General features: G+C 49.1%; 1 protein-coding gene across 1 annotated transcript; it reads left to right on the top strand.

Annotated features, from left to right (window-relative positions):
- Positions 1 to 1648: 1648 nt before the first annotated feature.
- Positions 1649 to 15142, top strand: pkn2a (protein kinase N2a). The gene is made up of 23 exons (XM_011616547.2): positions 1649 to 2054; positions 5930 to 6094; positions 6199 to 6334; positions 8436 to 8590; positions 9862 to 9991; positions 10106 to 10251; positions 10365 to 10578; positions 10654 to 10839; positions 10915 to 11024; positions 11102 to 11245; positions 11322 to 11397; positions 11476 to 11632; positions 11711 to 11837; positions 11921 to 12057; positions 12129 to 12204; positions 12306 to 12397; positions 12476 to 12652; positions 12726 to 12788; positions 12864 to 12940; positions 13040 to 13182; positions 13268 to 13375; positions 13460 to 13540; positions 13622 to 15142. Exons 1-23 carry the CDS (start codon positions 2034 to 2036, stop codon positions 13823 to 13825), a joined length of 2925 nt encoding a protein of 974 aa, XP_011614849.2. The 5' UTR covers positions 1649 to 2033; the 3' UTR covers positions 13826 to 15142.
- Positions 15143 to 15152: the final 10 nt, after the last annotated feature.

Genomic DNA, 15152 nt, shown 5'->3' with positions numbered 1-15152 from the left:
TAAAATGACCTATTTTGCTGATATATCTCATTGTTGTGGAACACACACATGCTGAGAGCTCTCAGATGTCCGGGTTATGTGAGTGGTGATCTGAGTCACCGGGGAACCTGAACAGGAGCCAGTGAGGAGATGTTGCTCATCTCTTCATGGATAATCCCTGGACAGTCCTCAGATATTGGATTCATCTCCAGTTTAATCTGAGATCATTCTCCATGGTTGCAGCTTCCTGTTTTGGCTTTTTGACCCAAATAAACATGCAGATGGAATTTTAATTTATGCCAGAGTGTTGGAATCATCTTTTATAGACTTGTTTACAAGAAGAATCCAGAATAGCTGAATGTATTTTCTGTCATCATTGGCAATGCCGAATAATTCTGTTTAATAAATTGTCAAATGGGCTCAATATTGGTGTTTTGAGGAGGCTTTTAATCTAATCCATAAATCTTTAAAACAGTAGCACACAATTTAGCAGCATTTTTTAAAATATTTTACTAATTTACGTCACAACTGTTTGTTCCACCATTATTGTGGTGTAGCAATGTGGTGCAAACGCTGTACAATAGAATATTTACCATTTCCTCAGTCACAAGGTTAATAATAATGTTTATAATGTTTGTGAACAATACACCCACTAAGGACGATACTTGTGTTTCTGATAAAGGGCAATGATATTAGCTATTAATTAACCCATAGAAACAGCAATAAAGCATCAGATTGTGTTTTTTCACCCTACTGAAGGTGTGACTGTTATTATTGAACCAAATCAGCACTCAGACATCTTCTGTCGGAAGCATCTACCAGTGTGAAGCCACTGGAGTCTGTCGTCATGGAGACAGAACAGCAATATACCTTCCCAGACAGGAGCACGTAATTGATTTTGAACCATGAGGTCTCATTATATGGGACAAACCTTCATTTGTGGACAACAATCCCCTGTTGTCGTCCACAGCCATGGATATCTGCGCCTTGTCCGTGAGTGTGTCCAGCAAGACACAAATGTGATGAGTGTGTCGCCATGGGTTACGTAAAGAAGCAGTTCCTGCTGAGGGGGTGACACGTTGTGCACCAGCACCACTTGGGAAGATTTCAATGTTTGTCCTGGGGTTTATTCATAGCTCCTCCTGATCTATTCGGCCTCACATCCCAGAGGTAAACTGTGGGTTTTATTTAGTGATTCCCAGCGTGTGTTTGCACTGCAGCTCTGGCTGTCAGCAGGAAGAACCTCACTGTAATCTGGGCCCTGAGATTCATGGGATACTGTGGCCACACACTCACACATGTTGGATATATTTTAATTTAAATGGATGTGTCATACATTATATCACATTGCATTAGTCATGCTTATTAGTTCCATTCTTAAATAGGATATTAAGATGCCTATCAAAACAAATACATTTTAACAGATAGATAGATAGATAGATAGATAGACAGATAGATAGATAGATAGATAGATAGATAGATAGATAGATAGATAGATAGATAGATAGATAGATAGATAGATAGATAGATAGATAGATGGATTCATCTGCGCTTTGGGTTTTTTTTATTATTATTTTTTACTCGGGATAAACTGAAAACTATGAACATTAGCCTTCCGGTTAGCATGGCTAACTCGAGCAGAGATTGCAGCACTTTCCGATCCTTTCAGGACTCTCCTGAGGTCGGAGCCAACATGTGGCGGGGGTCTCCGCTCCTCTCCTCCGCAGCAGTGCGGTAACTCCTCTGGGCGGACTCTGTCGGCTGTAACCACCGCCTCTTTCTCCTACTGCCCTGGGACAGATTTATGCTTCGGCTTTCTTATTTATGAGCTCCAGTCCACCCTCCAGGACCCGTCTGGGACGGTGCGGCCGCCTAAATTGAGCGTGTAGACGACATGGGGCGAGCCGCGTACCCGAGATGACCGGTTGTTTGGTCCAAATAATCGCTTCTTTTAGTCGCCAGAGAGGGAAACTTTACGACGGGGCTTGTTTTTGGAGTTCCACCTCCCCTTCTCTCCGCTCCCCGTAGGATTTGATTCAAAGGCGAAAACCAAGATGGCCGCCGATTCCGTGCAGGTAGGAAAAGTTGACAACTGTTGCTAAAAGTGCGCTAACTTTCCCCAGATTCTCCCATTTGAGTTAACAAACACTTAAACTCCATTAAAGTCGAGCGTCCACGAATATCGACTTCGGTTTAAGTGGAGGGAATCCCTTGTGGTTGTCTGGGAATTATCCATGGATTGAGGCCTGGGAAACATTATTCACACCAACTTTCCTCACAAACGTCCTCGTCTCGCGCCGGTAACGTTCATTTTGCGGGGCAGCGTGCGTGTTAATGAATGTCAGGGGCATTTTCCCCCCACCTTATCGCGGCTGTAGTTCAAGTCAAATAAAGGCCGTTTAAAGGTTAACGTGGGTCTCCGTCGCCCAGCGTTACCTGCGTCGCCTCCACAAACTCCTCATTCTTCCCCCCGCATCCATCCCAGATGTGATCGATCGAGTCCCGATCGGTTATCGACGCTTCCCCCGATCGATACTCGCTTCCTCAGCCGCCAGGTGAATTGGGCCGGCGGTGGCGTGACACGGGCTGGTACCTGCCAAGTCATTCGTCTGAATTTGAGCATCACACCCATTTTTCGTCCACAGACGTGAGTCAGAGACCGACTCGGTTTCACTTTTCCCCTCTTTTTCTATTCCTGCTTTAAAAGTTCGATTCCCGGTCCGGGCTGCTGCGTTATGGCCCGGTTTCACTGGAGGAGATGAAGTGTTCTTGGATGAATTATCGTGGTCATTGCTTGCGGCTGCTTCTCGCAGCTTTATTACATTTACACTCAAAACCAATAAAGAAAATGAGCAAAAACGTCCAAATCTAGTCATTTTGATTCCAGTAATGCCTTGTGAGACCCATAATGGTGCTCAAATTAGGCTGGCCGGCCACTAATCCAACTATTATCCAACACATATCTCGCTTGAGCACAGAAATATTCATGTTTTTGGATCAGAGCCCTTCCATAGGTTGGTCCAGTGCTATTTTTAAACCGCGGCAACATTCATCATCGCTCGTGGTTCCTTCATTTACACGCGTGGGATTTGTGAACGTGGGGCTTCACCAACCTTGATTACAGGGATTATTGCAACCCGAGGCCGGATCAACTTTGGCGGGCGCCCGGGTCGGCGGCAGAACCAGATCACCTCTGCGCAGCGACAGGTGCCTCGGCGGCTTATTGCTGCCTCTCCTTTATGGCGCCGCTGCGTGACTAGAAATGAGTGCTGACCATCACCGCTGACCCCCGAAGGCGAGCCGTGTACTTTGACTTTGGTGTGAAGGGTGCAGGTTTATTAGCCGGCTGCAGGTGTGAGACGCCATGCTGCGGCCCCCCCCCCCCCCCCGTTGTCGATGGAGCAGGTTAACCTGGGGGCTAATGTTCCCCTCCGTGCCCGCCGTGTTTTACTGCGTTCCTGCCCGCCGTCCGGGTCAGAAACGGCGCCCACTGCTCCGTAGACATCCCAATGTTCGAGTTTTTCTCTAAACGGCCCTTAATAACCTTTTTAGAGCAAGTTTCGCTGGGCTGGTCGGCGCCATCTGTTATTATTTAGCTTTAGCAAATTACTTTCCCAATAAAAAAAAACGACCTATACAAATTACCATCCTGTCGCCATGGATACGGCCCCCCCTCTCCTTAAAGTGCAGGAAATATAAGGTAATTCAGCATGGCCCAGGGTTTAAACTTGGCGTTTTCTTTCCTTATTTTCTGTCCTTCTGACAAATGAGGGAAACTTTGCTGATGTCATAACTTTCCCATCGGCGTGCGAGAGGTGCCGGGCGCCGTTTAGCTTCAGTTTTAACGCCAAACGCTTCTATTGTGTTGAGATGAAAATGCAGTTTGATCTATCAGATGAAGCAAGTATCTAATTAGTTATTTTTCCTTTAGCGCCGGAGCCTTGACTGTTCACTATGGAAACAGATGCTTCTAATTCCGGCTTTGCTTGTTTTTGACTAATATTCCTCACCGTGGAGTCGCTCCCCTGACGTGGCCGTACATTAGCGCAGTAAATGATTAAAAATAGCCGCTAACTGAGGCACAAAAGTGCAGCCGGCCCTAAATCCCGACCCATTCTTTGATTCCTCGCCGCAGGTCCGCTCGCTGATTTATTTCCACCTTATCTGATCGGCCTTTCGTGGATTTCCTTGTATTGTTGTGCGGTAACACAAGCGCTTTCGGGTGTCCTCGCGCCGCCCTAACGCCGCGCTCGGCAAACACGGCCGCGTCGCAAACAAGTTCTGCAAGCGAGCAAAGAGAGCTTCTCTTTCTTCCGCGGCACTTTTTCATCTCCAGGAGTCGTGACCTCCATTTTACCCTTGAGTCATCAGGGAGCCGCTCCGGCCTGGTGTGTGCATACTGGAGTTCCCTCTGCAGAGAGCACCTATAGAGGATGTGTCACGTGGGCAGGGCAGAGCTCGCGCTCCTCCTTCACCCCCCCGGTCGATCACCGTGGTCCCCCTCTACGTCTTTTCGTGTCCGCTGAGGTTTGGTATCTTTGAGCGATCCCCCCTTAAAGCGCCGGCTTCTGCAAAGCATGCTAATAGCGCCTTCTTTTGCCCCACTGGGGCCTGTTGTCTGGGTCTGATCCCTGGTTTGTTTGGGTGTCCGATTTTGCTGTTCGCCACACGGGTTGTTTTCCGTGGGGGGGGGGGGGGGGCAGAGTTTCCAGGCGGTGCTGTGTTTGTAACTAGAGTTAATTTTAGACACGGTTTCTCCCCGGAGTGATTAGGACCTGCTCTGAGCTGCTGTGACCTCACGCAGTGAGAAGCTAAGAGGGATTTGGCCGTCGCTGCTCAGACGGTTTATCTTCCCGGTCCGTGTCGATGGTCTGTGCGAGGAAGGAAGAGGGAAGGCTGCGAAAAAACGGGTTCCCGGTCTGCCGAGAAACCCGGCTGTCTTTAAACTAGACTGTTACCTGATCTTTTCTGCAAGTGGGCGGGGGGTCTCATCCTTCTCGAGTGAGCCGCTCCAGAGGGGTTCTAATGATAGTTTAGCTGGTCAGCAGAACATGCACGGACTGGTTGAGTCGTCTGATCCAGGGATGGAGTTGGCTGAAACTGAGGAAGCGGCGGTAAGCGAGAAACAGGCTTCTGTTGGTTTTGGAGCGACAAACGTTTACAGCTGCAGGTTTAAGCAGTGATGCGTCCTTTTTATGAATGGGATCATCTTATTTCCACCCTCACGTCGTGGCACGATTTCAGAGGCGCTCGGAGGTTTAAACGTACGTCTTCCTCTGTCTCCCGTCGCCGACGCAGGTTGAAATTCACGGAAAATTCCTTTTGGCACATAATTTATAACTATTATCATTATGGTGTGGATTTTCTCCCCAGCTCTGGGGCCGGTTCAGGAACTCCCAACATTCTCTGACCAGCTTATATTCCAGCCACTGGATGAAGGAACTGATTATTTCCGTGGCGTCCTGATCGCGGTGCTCAGGAAATGACCGTTAATCCTACTTTATTTAAGATGCTCCGGCTTTAAAGGTGCCGGGGAACGGTGACTGACGGCAGCCGTGACAACAGCTCATGCAGATATTAAAATTAGAAACAAGCCTGGCAGAACAACAACAGGAGGGGATGGCAGGGATCTCTCCTGTTTTCCACTCTCTTGCTGCTGTCATAACTTGGCGGTCTTTCCAAGATGGTGATGAAAGTTTATGAGGTAATATCCATCTATTTTGGTACATTAAAGTATGTTGCAATGCTCTTTGTGTGTCACAGTTCGAGCGCCGCTCACAAAAAGCCAGTGCAGATTATTTTTTTTGCCCAGTCAGCAATCTTCCTCCTCATCCTCCTCTTATTCCTGTGATGTCTCTTCATCATCACACACATCCTCCCTCACTGACTTCCTCTAATTACACTCTTCCTGTTGTCTTTCTTCCCCCTCCCCCATGTTCCCCTCCTTCAGGGGGATGCCAGGGGTCAGCTGGTGGCAGAGCGGTTGGGTCTGGGCCACAACCTGGACCTATCTGACGCCATGGTCCAGCAGAAGTTGGATGAGATCAAGGAGCAGATCCGCCGCGAAATCCGCAAAGAGCTGAAGATCAAAGAAGGTGCCGAAAACCTGCGAAAGGTAAAAAAGAAAAGAAAACGAAAACATGTTTTTTTTTTGTTGTTCCTGACTTTTTTTAAATATGAATTTGGAACTTAGCAGTGCTCCTTCCTTCCCCTCAACAGGTCACCACAGACAAGAAGAGCCTGGCCTACGTGGACAACATGCTGAAGAAGTCCAACAAGAAGGTGGAGGAGCTTCACCAGGAGCTACAAGAGCTCAACGCCCACATTGTGGTCAAGGACCCCGAAGAACTGCTAGGTAACAACAGTGTCGGCGTCCAGGAAACATTAACTAAAGCGGAGAGATAAGCGACGCTGTGGGCTGTTACGCCTTTATAGAACCTGGGCCGACCCGTGTGAAGAGGAATTCTCTCGTTTTCAGGAGTTTCCTGTGCAAACGTACCGCGGCAGGAGAGCGCTGTCAGAAGAGCACCTACACACACACCGACACACACACTCGCTGTTTGGAGGTGACTCACTCTCCAGAGGCTGACATTGTTGCATTCCTCCAGCAGTTACAAAGAGTTGTCAATTGTTCCGCTTCAAGGCTTCTGAAACTCTGCTCCTGTGTCGCCCTCGAAAGAATTTTAGAGAATCAGCCGCAACAGCGGCTCCACGACAGATTAGCTGCCGTGTGTGGTCGCGTTTGCTGGCTTCCTCTTTCTGTGTGATGGTATTTATCTGCTACCATCACATCCTCCTGCTTCAGTTGACGTTGGGAAGCAGATGACGTGTGTGTGTGTTTGTGCTTCGGGGGAGGAAAGGGAGGTTATATCTTAAGTGGAAACAAATTTAGCCAGATTCTGTGACGATCAGATGAACGGCTTTCTTGTAAAGTGATGTGATAACGGTGGAATGTCGGGACGTGTTTAAGATGGGACCGACTCCACGTGATCATCTGAACTGACTGAGGGTCCCGGCGTCTTACGAGGCGGCGTTCCTTCCCAAAATTAGCAGGATGAAGTATCGCCGCCCCACGAGCGTCCGCGGAGTGTGTTTGTTCCGCGGGGGTTCTGGTTATTCTCTGTCCTTCTGCCAAGACCACAAATGGACAAAGCTGCACTCAGACATCTGGAAACAGCAGCTCTGGCGCAGGGTCACCACTCGGCTCCTTCCCTCACACGCTTCCTCATTCATATGGACAATCGATTCCACTTTAGCTGTATTTATGAACAGGCTGCACCTTTTTACACACACAAACGGAGAGCGTAGACCTCTAGAAACACCACAAACTCTTTCAAAAGATCCCAGAATGCGTTCTCATGAGAACGGGGAAGCGAACAAACGGACATGGAGTCGATGTTATGTGTTACTGTTTATCAATCATATTACACGGAGGACTCGAGGGAATCGTTCTCCAGAGAAGCGGATCACCTAAAACACTGCGCGCACTTGTTTCCCTGGCAGCGCGCGTTTAACTAGATTAATCTCCCCCTCCAGGAATTTGCAACATCTGACGTCATTATTAAAACAGGAGTTTGTTCATCACACAGCTTTTATCGTTTCGCCTCTGTACGATCAGCGGGGAAGCTTAAGGAGAACTACTGGATGTAATTCTAACGTTAACTTTGTCACACGTTTATTGATTTGAGCACTTAAGAAGCGATTCCTTTGTTCTTATCAGTCACTGAAGCTGCGATGTTCTCGCCTCTTTAAGGCTCATTAGATGGAGCATTTAAAGCCTCCACGCTTCCTTTCCTCTCATACATTAGACGTTCAAAGACAACCTGACCCGCTGTGACAACAGTCAAAACGCATGAATCACACCCCCCTGAGGAGGTTTTAGTTCAGTGTTTTGCACCTTTTTCCCTGATAACATTCCTATTTCAGTAGTGTCACCTTAATTGGATTCTTTTGTGACATCTGCTTGTGTGTGAAAGAGCACCAAAGGAGAGATTCTCATTCCTTTTTTGGCTTGTCTGGACTTTGAAGAAGGCAACAAATGATGGAGGTGATCGTCCAGGTCGTCCAGCGTGCGTTTGTTTTCATTTTTGCGTGCGACTCTACGTTAAGACTGCGTTTGGTCTGAACAGAGCTGAGCGCAGCGGTTCCATCTGCTGTTGGGAAGATATTAGGGAGCAATTATAAAACCAGTTATGGAACTTATTATCCTTTCTAAATTCTATCTGATCGAGTCTGGCTGGATTCTCCGGTGATTTGTTAGAATCCTGTTTTATCTGGGTTGGAGCCAGGAAGTTGTGTAAAAGAGTGATGATCCAGCATCAATTTAAAAGTGAGAGCTAGTTTTCTATTCAGTCTTGTGGTTATTCAAGAATAACCGGCAGCCAAAAAGATGAAAACATGATGATTCATGTCAAAACTATGATCACATATCTGTCTGTTTTTGTCCCTGTGTCCAGAGTGCCCTTTGACCCCAGACACGCCGAACAGTGACTCAAAACTGTGTCCCAGCAGCAGCCGCCTGGCAGCCCTGAAGAGACAGAATGACATCGAGCTGAAGGTCAAACAGGGCGCCGAGAACATGATCCAGATGTACTCCAACGGGTCCTCCAAGGTACGGCTCACCTGACGGCGAAACGCTCCAAAGCTAAATCCAGTTTTGTTTTTTTACAGGTCCTTTTAATCCCTTAATCCCATTAAATCTGGAACGGTCGGGCAGTAATTAAGGTTTTAAACAAACTCTTATACTGGCCAGATAATCTAGAAAAGAAAAAGGTTAGAAGAGGGATCGGTGTTACCTGTTTGCTCTTCTATCCCATGAATCTTTCATTACATGTGTCAACAAGGTGTCTTTATTGTTTGTTTATTGCCTATAAGAGGAAGAAAGGGCAGTGAATAGTTTGTCTGGTATTTCAGAGGCTTGGACATCAACACCAACAGGTTTGATTCACCTCTTGACAGTTTGAGTCTGTGGGATGCCTCTCGCAGCCATACTGGAAATCCTGGCTCAACTTGTTTACCCACTTTAGAAAAACCCTCTTTTTTTTTTCTAAGGTAGCTGATAAGTTTGGCACATGTTGCGCATTAGGAAGAGTTCCAAAGATGACGGAGGCAGTCTTCTTTCATCTCTTTCATTTGGGACTGGTTCATCGATGCATCAGCGGTGTTATTTCCTTTTAAACTGTCAGGTAGTGCAAGTCTGTAGGGGGGGGCGGGGGGGGTGGATGGATGACACATGTTGGCTCCTCTGTGGCGGATCTGGAAACATTAGAAGGTGGTGACACGTATTGTGTGTCATACTGAGCTCACTAAGCTGCTCGTGGCTCTTCTGATGATCTGAGAGAAAAGCTGTTTTTATTTTAGAGGTGTGTGTGTGTGTGTGTGAGTGTGTGTGTGAGTCAGGGCGCCTGATAACGGCTGTTCACGCTCATCTCAGCATCCTTGTTTGTCACTTTGTAGTGGGTTTGAGTTGAAGGATTTCAGGAGTCTTTAAAGCTCTCAGTAGTAACTGGAAGCTGCAGAAAAATGACCAAAAACGACCGCTTGACCTGTGGGGGGGGGGTCAGAAGGACAGACATGCAGACGGACCTCCTAGTTGGAAATAGTTGTGATGTCAGAGAGGAAATGCCTGCTGGACCGAGGTCTTTCCTGTGAGTGGCGCCGTCAGCGTCCAGCATTTAAACTTGTGATGATTTTTGGGTGGAGTGCGTGTGCGCATGTGTTTATAACAGAGGATTGTAATTACAACACAGCAAATTCTGTCCATCCTTCCGTTTTTGTTTTTTTTTTGGGATGAATAAAAATTTCCACACGATCATTTGATCAGGCCCCGATGGCGGGCGCGCCGCTTTAGGAGCTGAAATATCCTCCTTCCTTGTTCCGCAGGATCGAAAGTTGCTAGCAGCCGCCCAGCAAATGCTTCAGGACAGCAGGACGAAGATAGAATTCATCAGGATGCAGATCCTCAAGGCCAGCCAGACCAGCGAGCTGAGCTTTGAGAACCATGACGTGATGGGTGAGTCTCTGCGAGCAGTTTGTCTTTTCTCAGCGTGACTGCAGAGCCGCTGCCAGGACGCGGTGTCATCATTCACCCTTAAACAAAAGAACGGCGTCCTTCCTCCTCCTCCAGACAAGTCCATCATCAGCCCGCTGGACCTGCGGGTGGAGGAGCTGTGTCACCACGCCAAGATAGAGTCCGCCGTCGCCGAGGGAGCCAAAAACGTCATGAAACTGCTGGGCTCGGGAAAAGTCACAGAAAAAAGAGCACATTCGGAGGTGGGTGTTACTCACGGGAGCAGCTCCAGCGGGAGGGGGGGGGGATCATTCCAGGCGTTTCATTCCAGGCGTTTCATTCCAGGCGTTTCATTCTTTTCCTTCGCCATTTTCAGGCCCAAGCTCGTTTTAACGAGTCCAGCCAAAAGCTGGACCTGCTGCGGTATTCCCTGGAGCAGCGCCTCAGCGAGCTGCCCAAGAACCACCCGCGCATCAGCAGCATCGTGGAAGAGTTGACCCTGCTGTCCTCGCCGGTGCTCAGTCCCCGATCCAGCATCATCTCCACACAGAACCAGTACAGCACTGTGACCAAGCCCGCCGCCCTCACAGGTAGCCGAGCACAACCCCGCATCTACCTGCAGATGGTGAAGGCGTGTACAAATGGAGGTGTGGTCTGACCCGCAGGCACGCTAGACGTCAGGCTCATGGGCTGTCAGGACCTTTTGGAAAACGTCCCAGGCCGCTCAAAAGCCGCGTCGGTCCCACTTCCTGGCTGGAGCCCCAGCGAAACACGGTCATCTTTCATTAGCCGGGCTAACCGGAACCGAGGCGTCAGCTCCCGAAACGTAACAAAAAGCGAGGAGGTCTCCAGTAAGTAGACCCGACCCGTCCTGACACCTCCGGAGTTGAAGCCTCGGCCGTATCGGAATGCGTCTGTTTCCTCAGATGAGATCAGTGCAGTCTTGAAGCTGGACAACACGGTGGTGGGTCAGACGAGCTGGAAGCCGGTCAGTAACCAAGCCTGGGATCAGAAGTTTACACTGGAGCTGGACCGGGTAACAAAACACACTCTGGGCTGGAGTTCTGTGCTGTTATGTCTGAACGTCGGTGAGCTTCGTGCATGTCTGCGCAGTCTCGTGAGCTGGAGATCTCCGTGTATTGGCGCGACTGGCGCTCGCTCTGCGCTGTCAAGTTCCTGCGGCTGGAGGACTTCCTGGACAACCAGAGACACGGGATGTGTCTGTACCTGGAGCCTCAGGGAATGCTGTTTGCTGAGGTACACGCGCCAGAGCCCGCTCGTTAGAATAATCCTTGGTCTTTGTCGCTCAGCCTTCTCATTTCTCCTGGTTTAGGTCACGTTTTTCAACCCCGTTATTGAGAGACGACCAAAACTGCAAAGACAGAAGAAGATTTTCTCAAAGCAGCAAGGTGAGTCGACCACAAAAGCTTCCGCTCTTCGAGCCGAATCTCCGTTTCGCCGGTTTTATTCCCTTTCATCGTCGCCAGGTAAAACCTTCCTGCGAGCGCCCCAGATGAACATCAACATCGCCACGTGGGGGCGGCTGGTGAGGAGAGCCATCCCGACCGTCAGCACCAACTCTTTCAGCCCCCAGGCAGCTGAGACCGGGCACAGCGGGCTGCCCGGGTCACCCACCCCCAGCAGGTACTCACACCTTCACCCCAGGTGACCTTTAGACAGAAAAGGTGACATGAAGTGACGCCGTTGTCGGCTAATACGCAGCGACCCGCTGGTGACCAAGCTGGACTTTGACAAGGAGCCCACCCCAGGACCTAAACACTACCCCCCACCCAACAGCTTTCAGGACTCACACGCGCAGGACAAGAATCCGGACAAGGAGGAGGTGCAGGTACAGCGTTGCTCTGGTCGCCGATGACGATGGGAACAACTTGGTGTGGAGGCTAACGCATTGACGATGCCTTTCCTCGGCAGGACGCGCTCGCCTCCTTTGACTTCTTGAACAAGAGGAACAGCGTAGCAGTGAATCCAGATCTGGACCGAGAGGCGCAGGAGGCGCTCCAGCATCCAGCCTTGGAGCTCACCGCCCTCCATAAAGACTCAGACATCAGGTATTTCGTGGCAGCTGGTATTTCATGGCGTCCCACTGCGGCGTGGCTAACTCAGCGGGATCGTTCAACAGGGAAGAAGAACAGTTCCACTTCAGTCTGAAAGACTTCAGATGTGTGGCAGTTCTTGGACGGGGACACTTTGGAAAGGTGCGCTTGATTTGATGGTCCTATTTTCCTTTTGAATACGTCCCGTTGGTGTTTATTTCTATAAAGAGAAGAGCTTGGTCTGTTTGTGTCTGCGTCTCCAGGTGTTGTTAGCAGAATATAAAAGCACAGGAGAGATGTTTGCCATCAAAGCTCTGAAGAAAGGAGACATTGTGGCGCGAGACGAGGTGGACAGGTGAAGACTCTGACAGAGGAAGAGTTGGACGTTCGTCCTCTCGGGTTTGAGCGCTGACGGTTTTCTGTTCGCTTCCAGTCTGATGTGCGAGAAGAGGATCTTTGAAACGGTCAACAGCGTCCGCCACCCGTTCCTGGTCAACCTTTTCGCCTGTTTCCAGACGCAGGAGCACGTCTGTTTTGTGATGGAGTACGCAGCAGGGGGGGACCTGATGATGCACATCCACGCCGACGTGTTCTCCGAGCCCAGAGCCGTGTGAGTGTCCGGTCTGACCTCGCGACTGCCTCTTTTTAAGGGGACGCTACCAACTGTGCTCTGCCGTTCCCAGGTTTTACGCTGCCTGCGTCGTGCTGGGTCTGCAGTTTTTACACGACCATAAGATCGTGTACAGGTGAGAGCGAGGCCGCGTCCACCGCCAGCTCCGTTGGAGACGCCGTTAAACCCGCGTGTTTGGTTCAATTTGCAGAGATTTGAAGTTGGACAACTTGCTCCTGGATACGGAAGGCTACGTGAAGATTGCTGATTTTGGCCTGTGTAAAGAAGGTAAAAAAAAAAAAAAAAAAAAGGTTCCGCGACCGGTGTTGAGCGTTAACAGCCGGACACTTAAGAGCGACTCAAGCACGCGTCTCTCCCGGGTTTCAGGAATGGGTTTCCGGGACCGCACCAGCACATTCTGTGGCACGCCAGAGTTTTTGGCCCCTGAGGTTTTGACCGAGACGTCCTACACTCGCGCCGTGGACTGGTGGGGACTGGGCGTCCTCATATTCGAGATGCTGGTCGGCGAGGTGAGCAGATCCCAACCCCCCCCCGATTCCTCTGGAATTGCTGCCCGATTCCCGCCGGCTCCTCACTCAACCACTTTCATTTCAGTCGCCGTTCCCCGGCGACGACGAGGAGGAGGTGTTTGACAGCATCGTCAACGACGAAGTCCGCTACCCACGATTCCTTTCAACCGAAGCCATCTCCATCATGAGGAGGGTAGGTAGAGACGGGGGCCGCATTTAGAGACCTCCCGGACCGTGATTGACCGGGCTCCTGTCTTTTCCCACCTCTCCCTCTCAGCTTTTGAGGAGGAGCCCAGAGCGACGGCTGGGGGCAGGAGAACGGGACGCAGAGGAGGTCAAGAAGCATCTGTTCTTCAGGGTAAGAAACGAAAAGGTCACTGATGGAAAAACGCGCCGCCTGAATGAAAACTGAACGCTGCCGCCACCTTCTGTCCCGCAGAATATGGATTGGAACGGGCTGCTGGCCAAGAAGGTGAAGCCGCCGTTCATTCCGACCATTCAGGGCCCCAACGACGTCAGCAACTTCGACGACGAATTTACCTCAGAGGCTCCGATCTTAACCCCGCCCAGGGAACCCCGGGCGCTATCCTCCGACGAGCAGAACATGTTCTTTGACTTTGATTACATCGCTGACTGGTGTTAGCTCCACCTGACCCACCTTCACACACAACGCACTGTGAACCAACACAAACTGTGTCACACCTTCGTACAAACTTTCCACTGGTGAGGAGGAGCGTCACAACTCTGTGCCATTGAGAAGAAACTGGTGGATGCCCACATTTTTTAAACCTACATGAAGAACTTTTTTTTTTCTTTTTTTTTAAGAAAACAAAGGAAACTTGTTGGACCGAAGGAGCAGGTATGCTTTTGTCCTCGTCACGTCCGCTGTCTGACCACTGAGAATGTTTTTTCATAAGAACTCTGACAAGACGGGCAGTGGTAAACATGTTATTCAGTGTCACCGTCTACAGTTTTTCATCTGTACAGATTATATTCAGTCATGCATTTTATTCTTTATTTACAAAGCCCCTCGCCACGGCTTCAGGACTTTATTTTTTTGTCTCACTGTACATTTCTGCTATAGTCACGTCTGAGACCGGTAAGTTTGCTGAAAGTGTTAATCACTGAACGTTCAGCTGCCACAAACATCCTGACTACTACTGCTTCTTCTTGACTTGAAAAACGGGCTTTTCACGCTGCTTTTCTCCTTGTCTGCCTGTTTTCAGCTTCACTTTTGTCTGCACACAGAAACACTAGCATAAAACAAATGTTCACGGTGCCATATGCTGTTTAAAAAGTTAAATTTAGTAACACTAATAGCTTTATTTGGAAGTGAGAGTAATTAAATCGCCTCTATCAGGAAGAGATCTATTTTTTTGTGCGTGTGTGTGGCGCCCTCTAGTGGCCGCGTACTGTCGATTCACCCCAACGCTATTTGGGCACTTCTGAAGGAGTAACATCAAACTAAGAGATTTCCACTCCTCAGTGCACGGTGGTTGATATGGACCTGCTAGTTCCTTTCTTAGGTTTTGTTACCTCTAAGTGGAAACACTAAAATGAGCCTCATACCAAAAAAAAAAGCAGCAGTAAACTTCCCAGTTCCCTCTCAGCTATCAGACGAGTCCCACTGCAGTGTGTGTTTTATGAGTTTGTTCTATATAAACTGACTTGGAGACCTGTTTATGAATCATTACACAGGGGGTGGGTACATTTATATACATACTGTATTACACAAGATGAAAGCACTAATTTTATCAGTAGTTATCTACATTTCGTAATGAAAATAGTTTGTACAGTTGTTTTTTTATTATTCTCTGCTTGTGTGTGTTGCTGCCAGGACAGGTGGAAAAACTCTGGATGGTACACCAACACTCATGTCCGACTGTTGCCTGGTGTATAAACAAACTGCATTTTTGCAAGTTGCCCATCATGAATGCAGAAATTAAACATTTTTAATAGTGTTCTTGCTC

The sequence above is a fragment of the Takifugu rubripes genome, chromosome 22, assembly GCF_901000725.2.
Source record: "Takifugu rubripes chromosome 22, fTakRub1.2, whole genome shotgun sequence".
Classification (NCBI taxonomy): Eukaryota; Metazoa; Chordata; class Actinopteri; order Tetraodontiformes; family Tetraodontidae; genus Takifugu; species Takifugu rubripes.
Note: the sequence above shows the minus strand (reverse complement) of the source record. Positions and strands in the feature narration are given on the sequence as shown.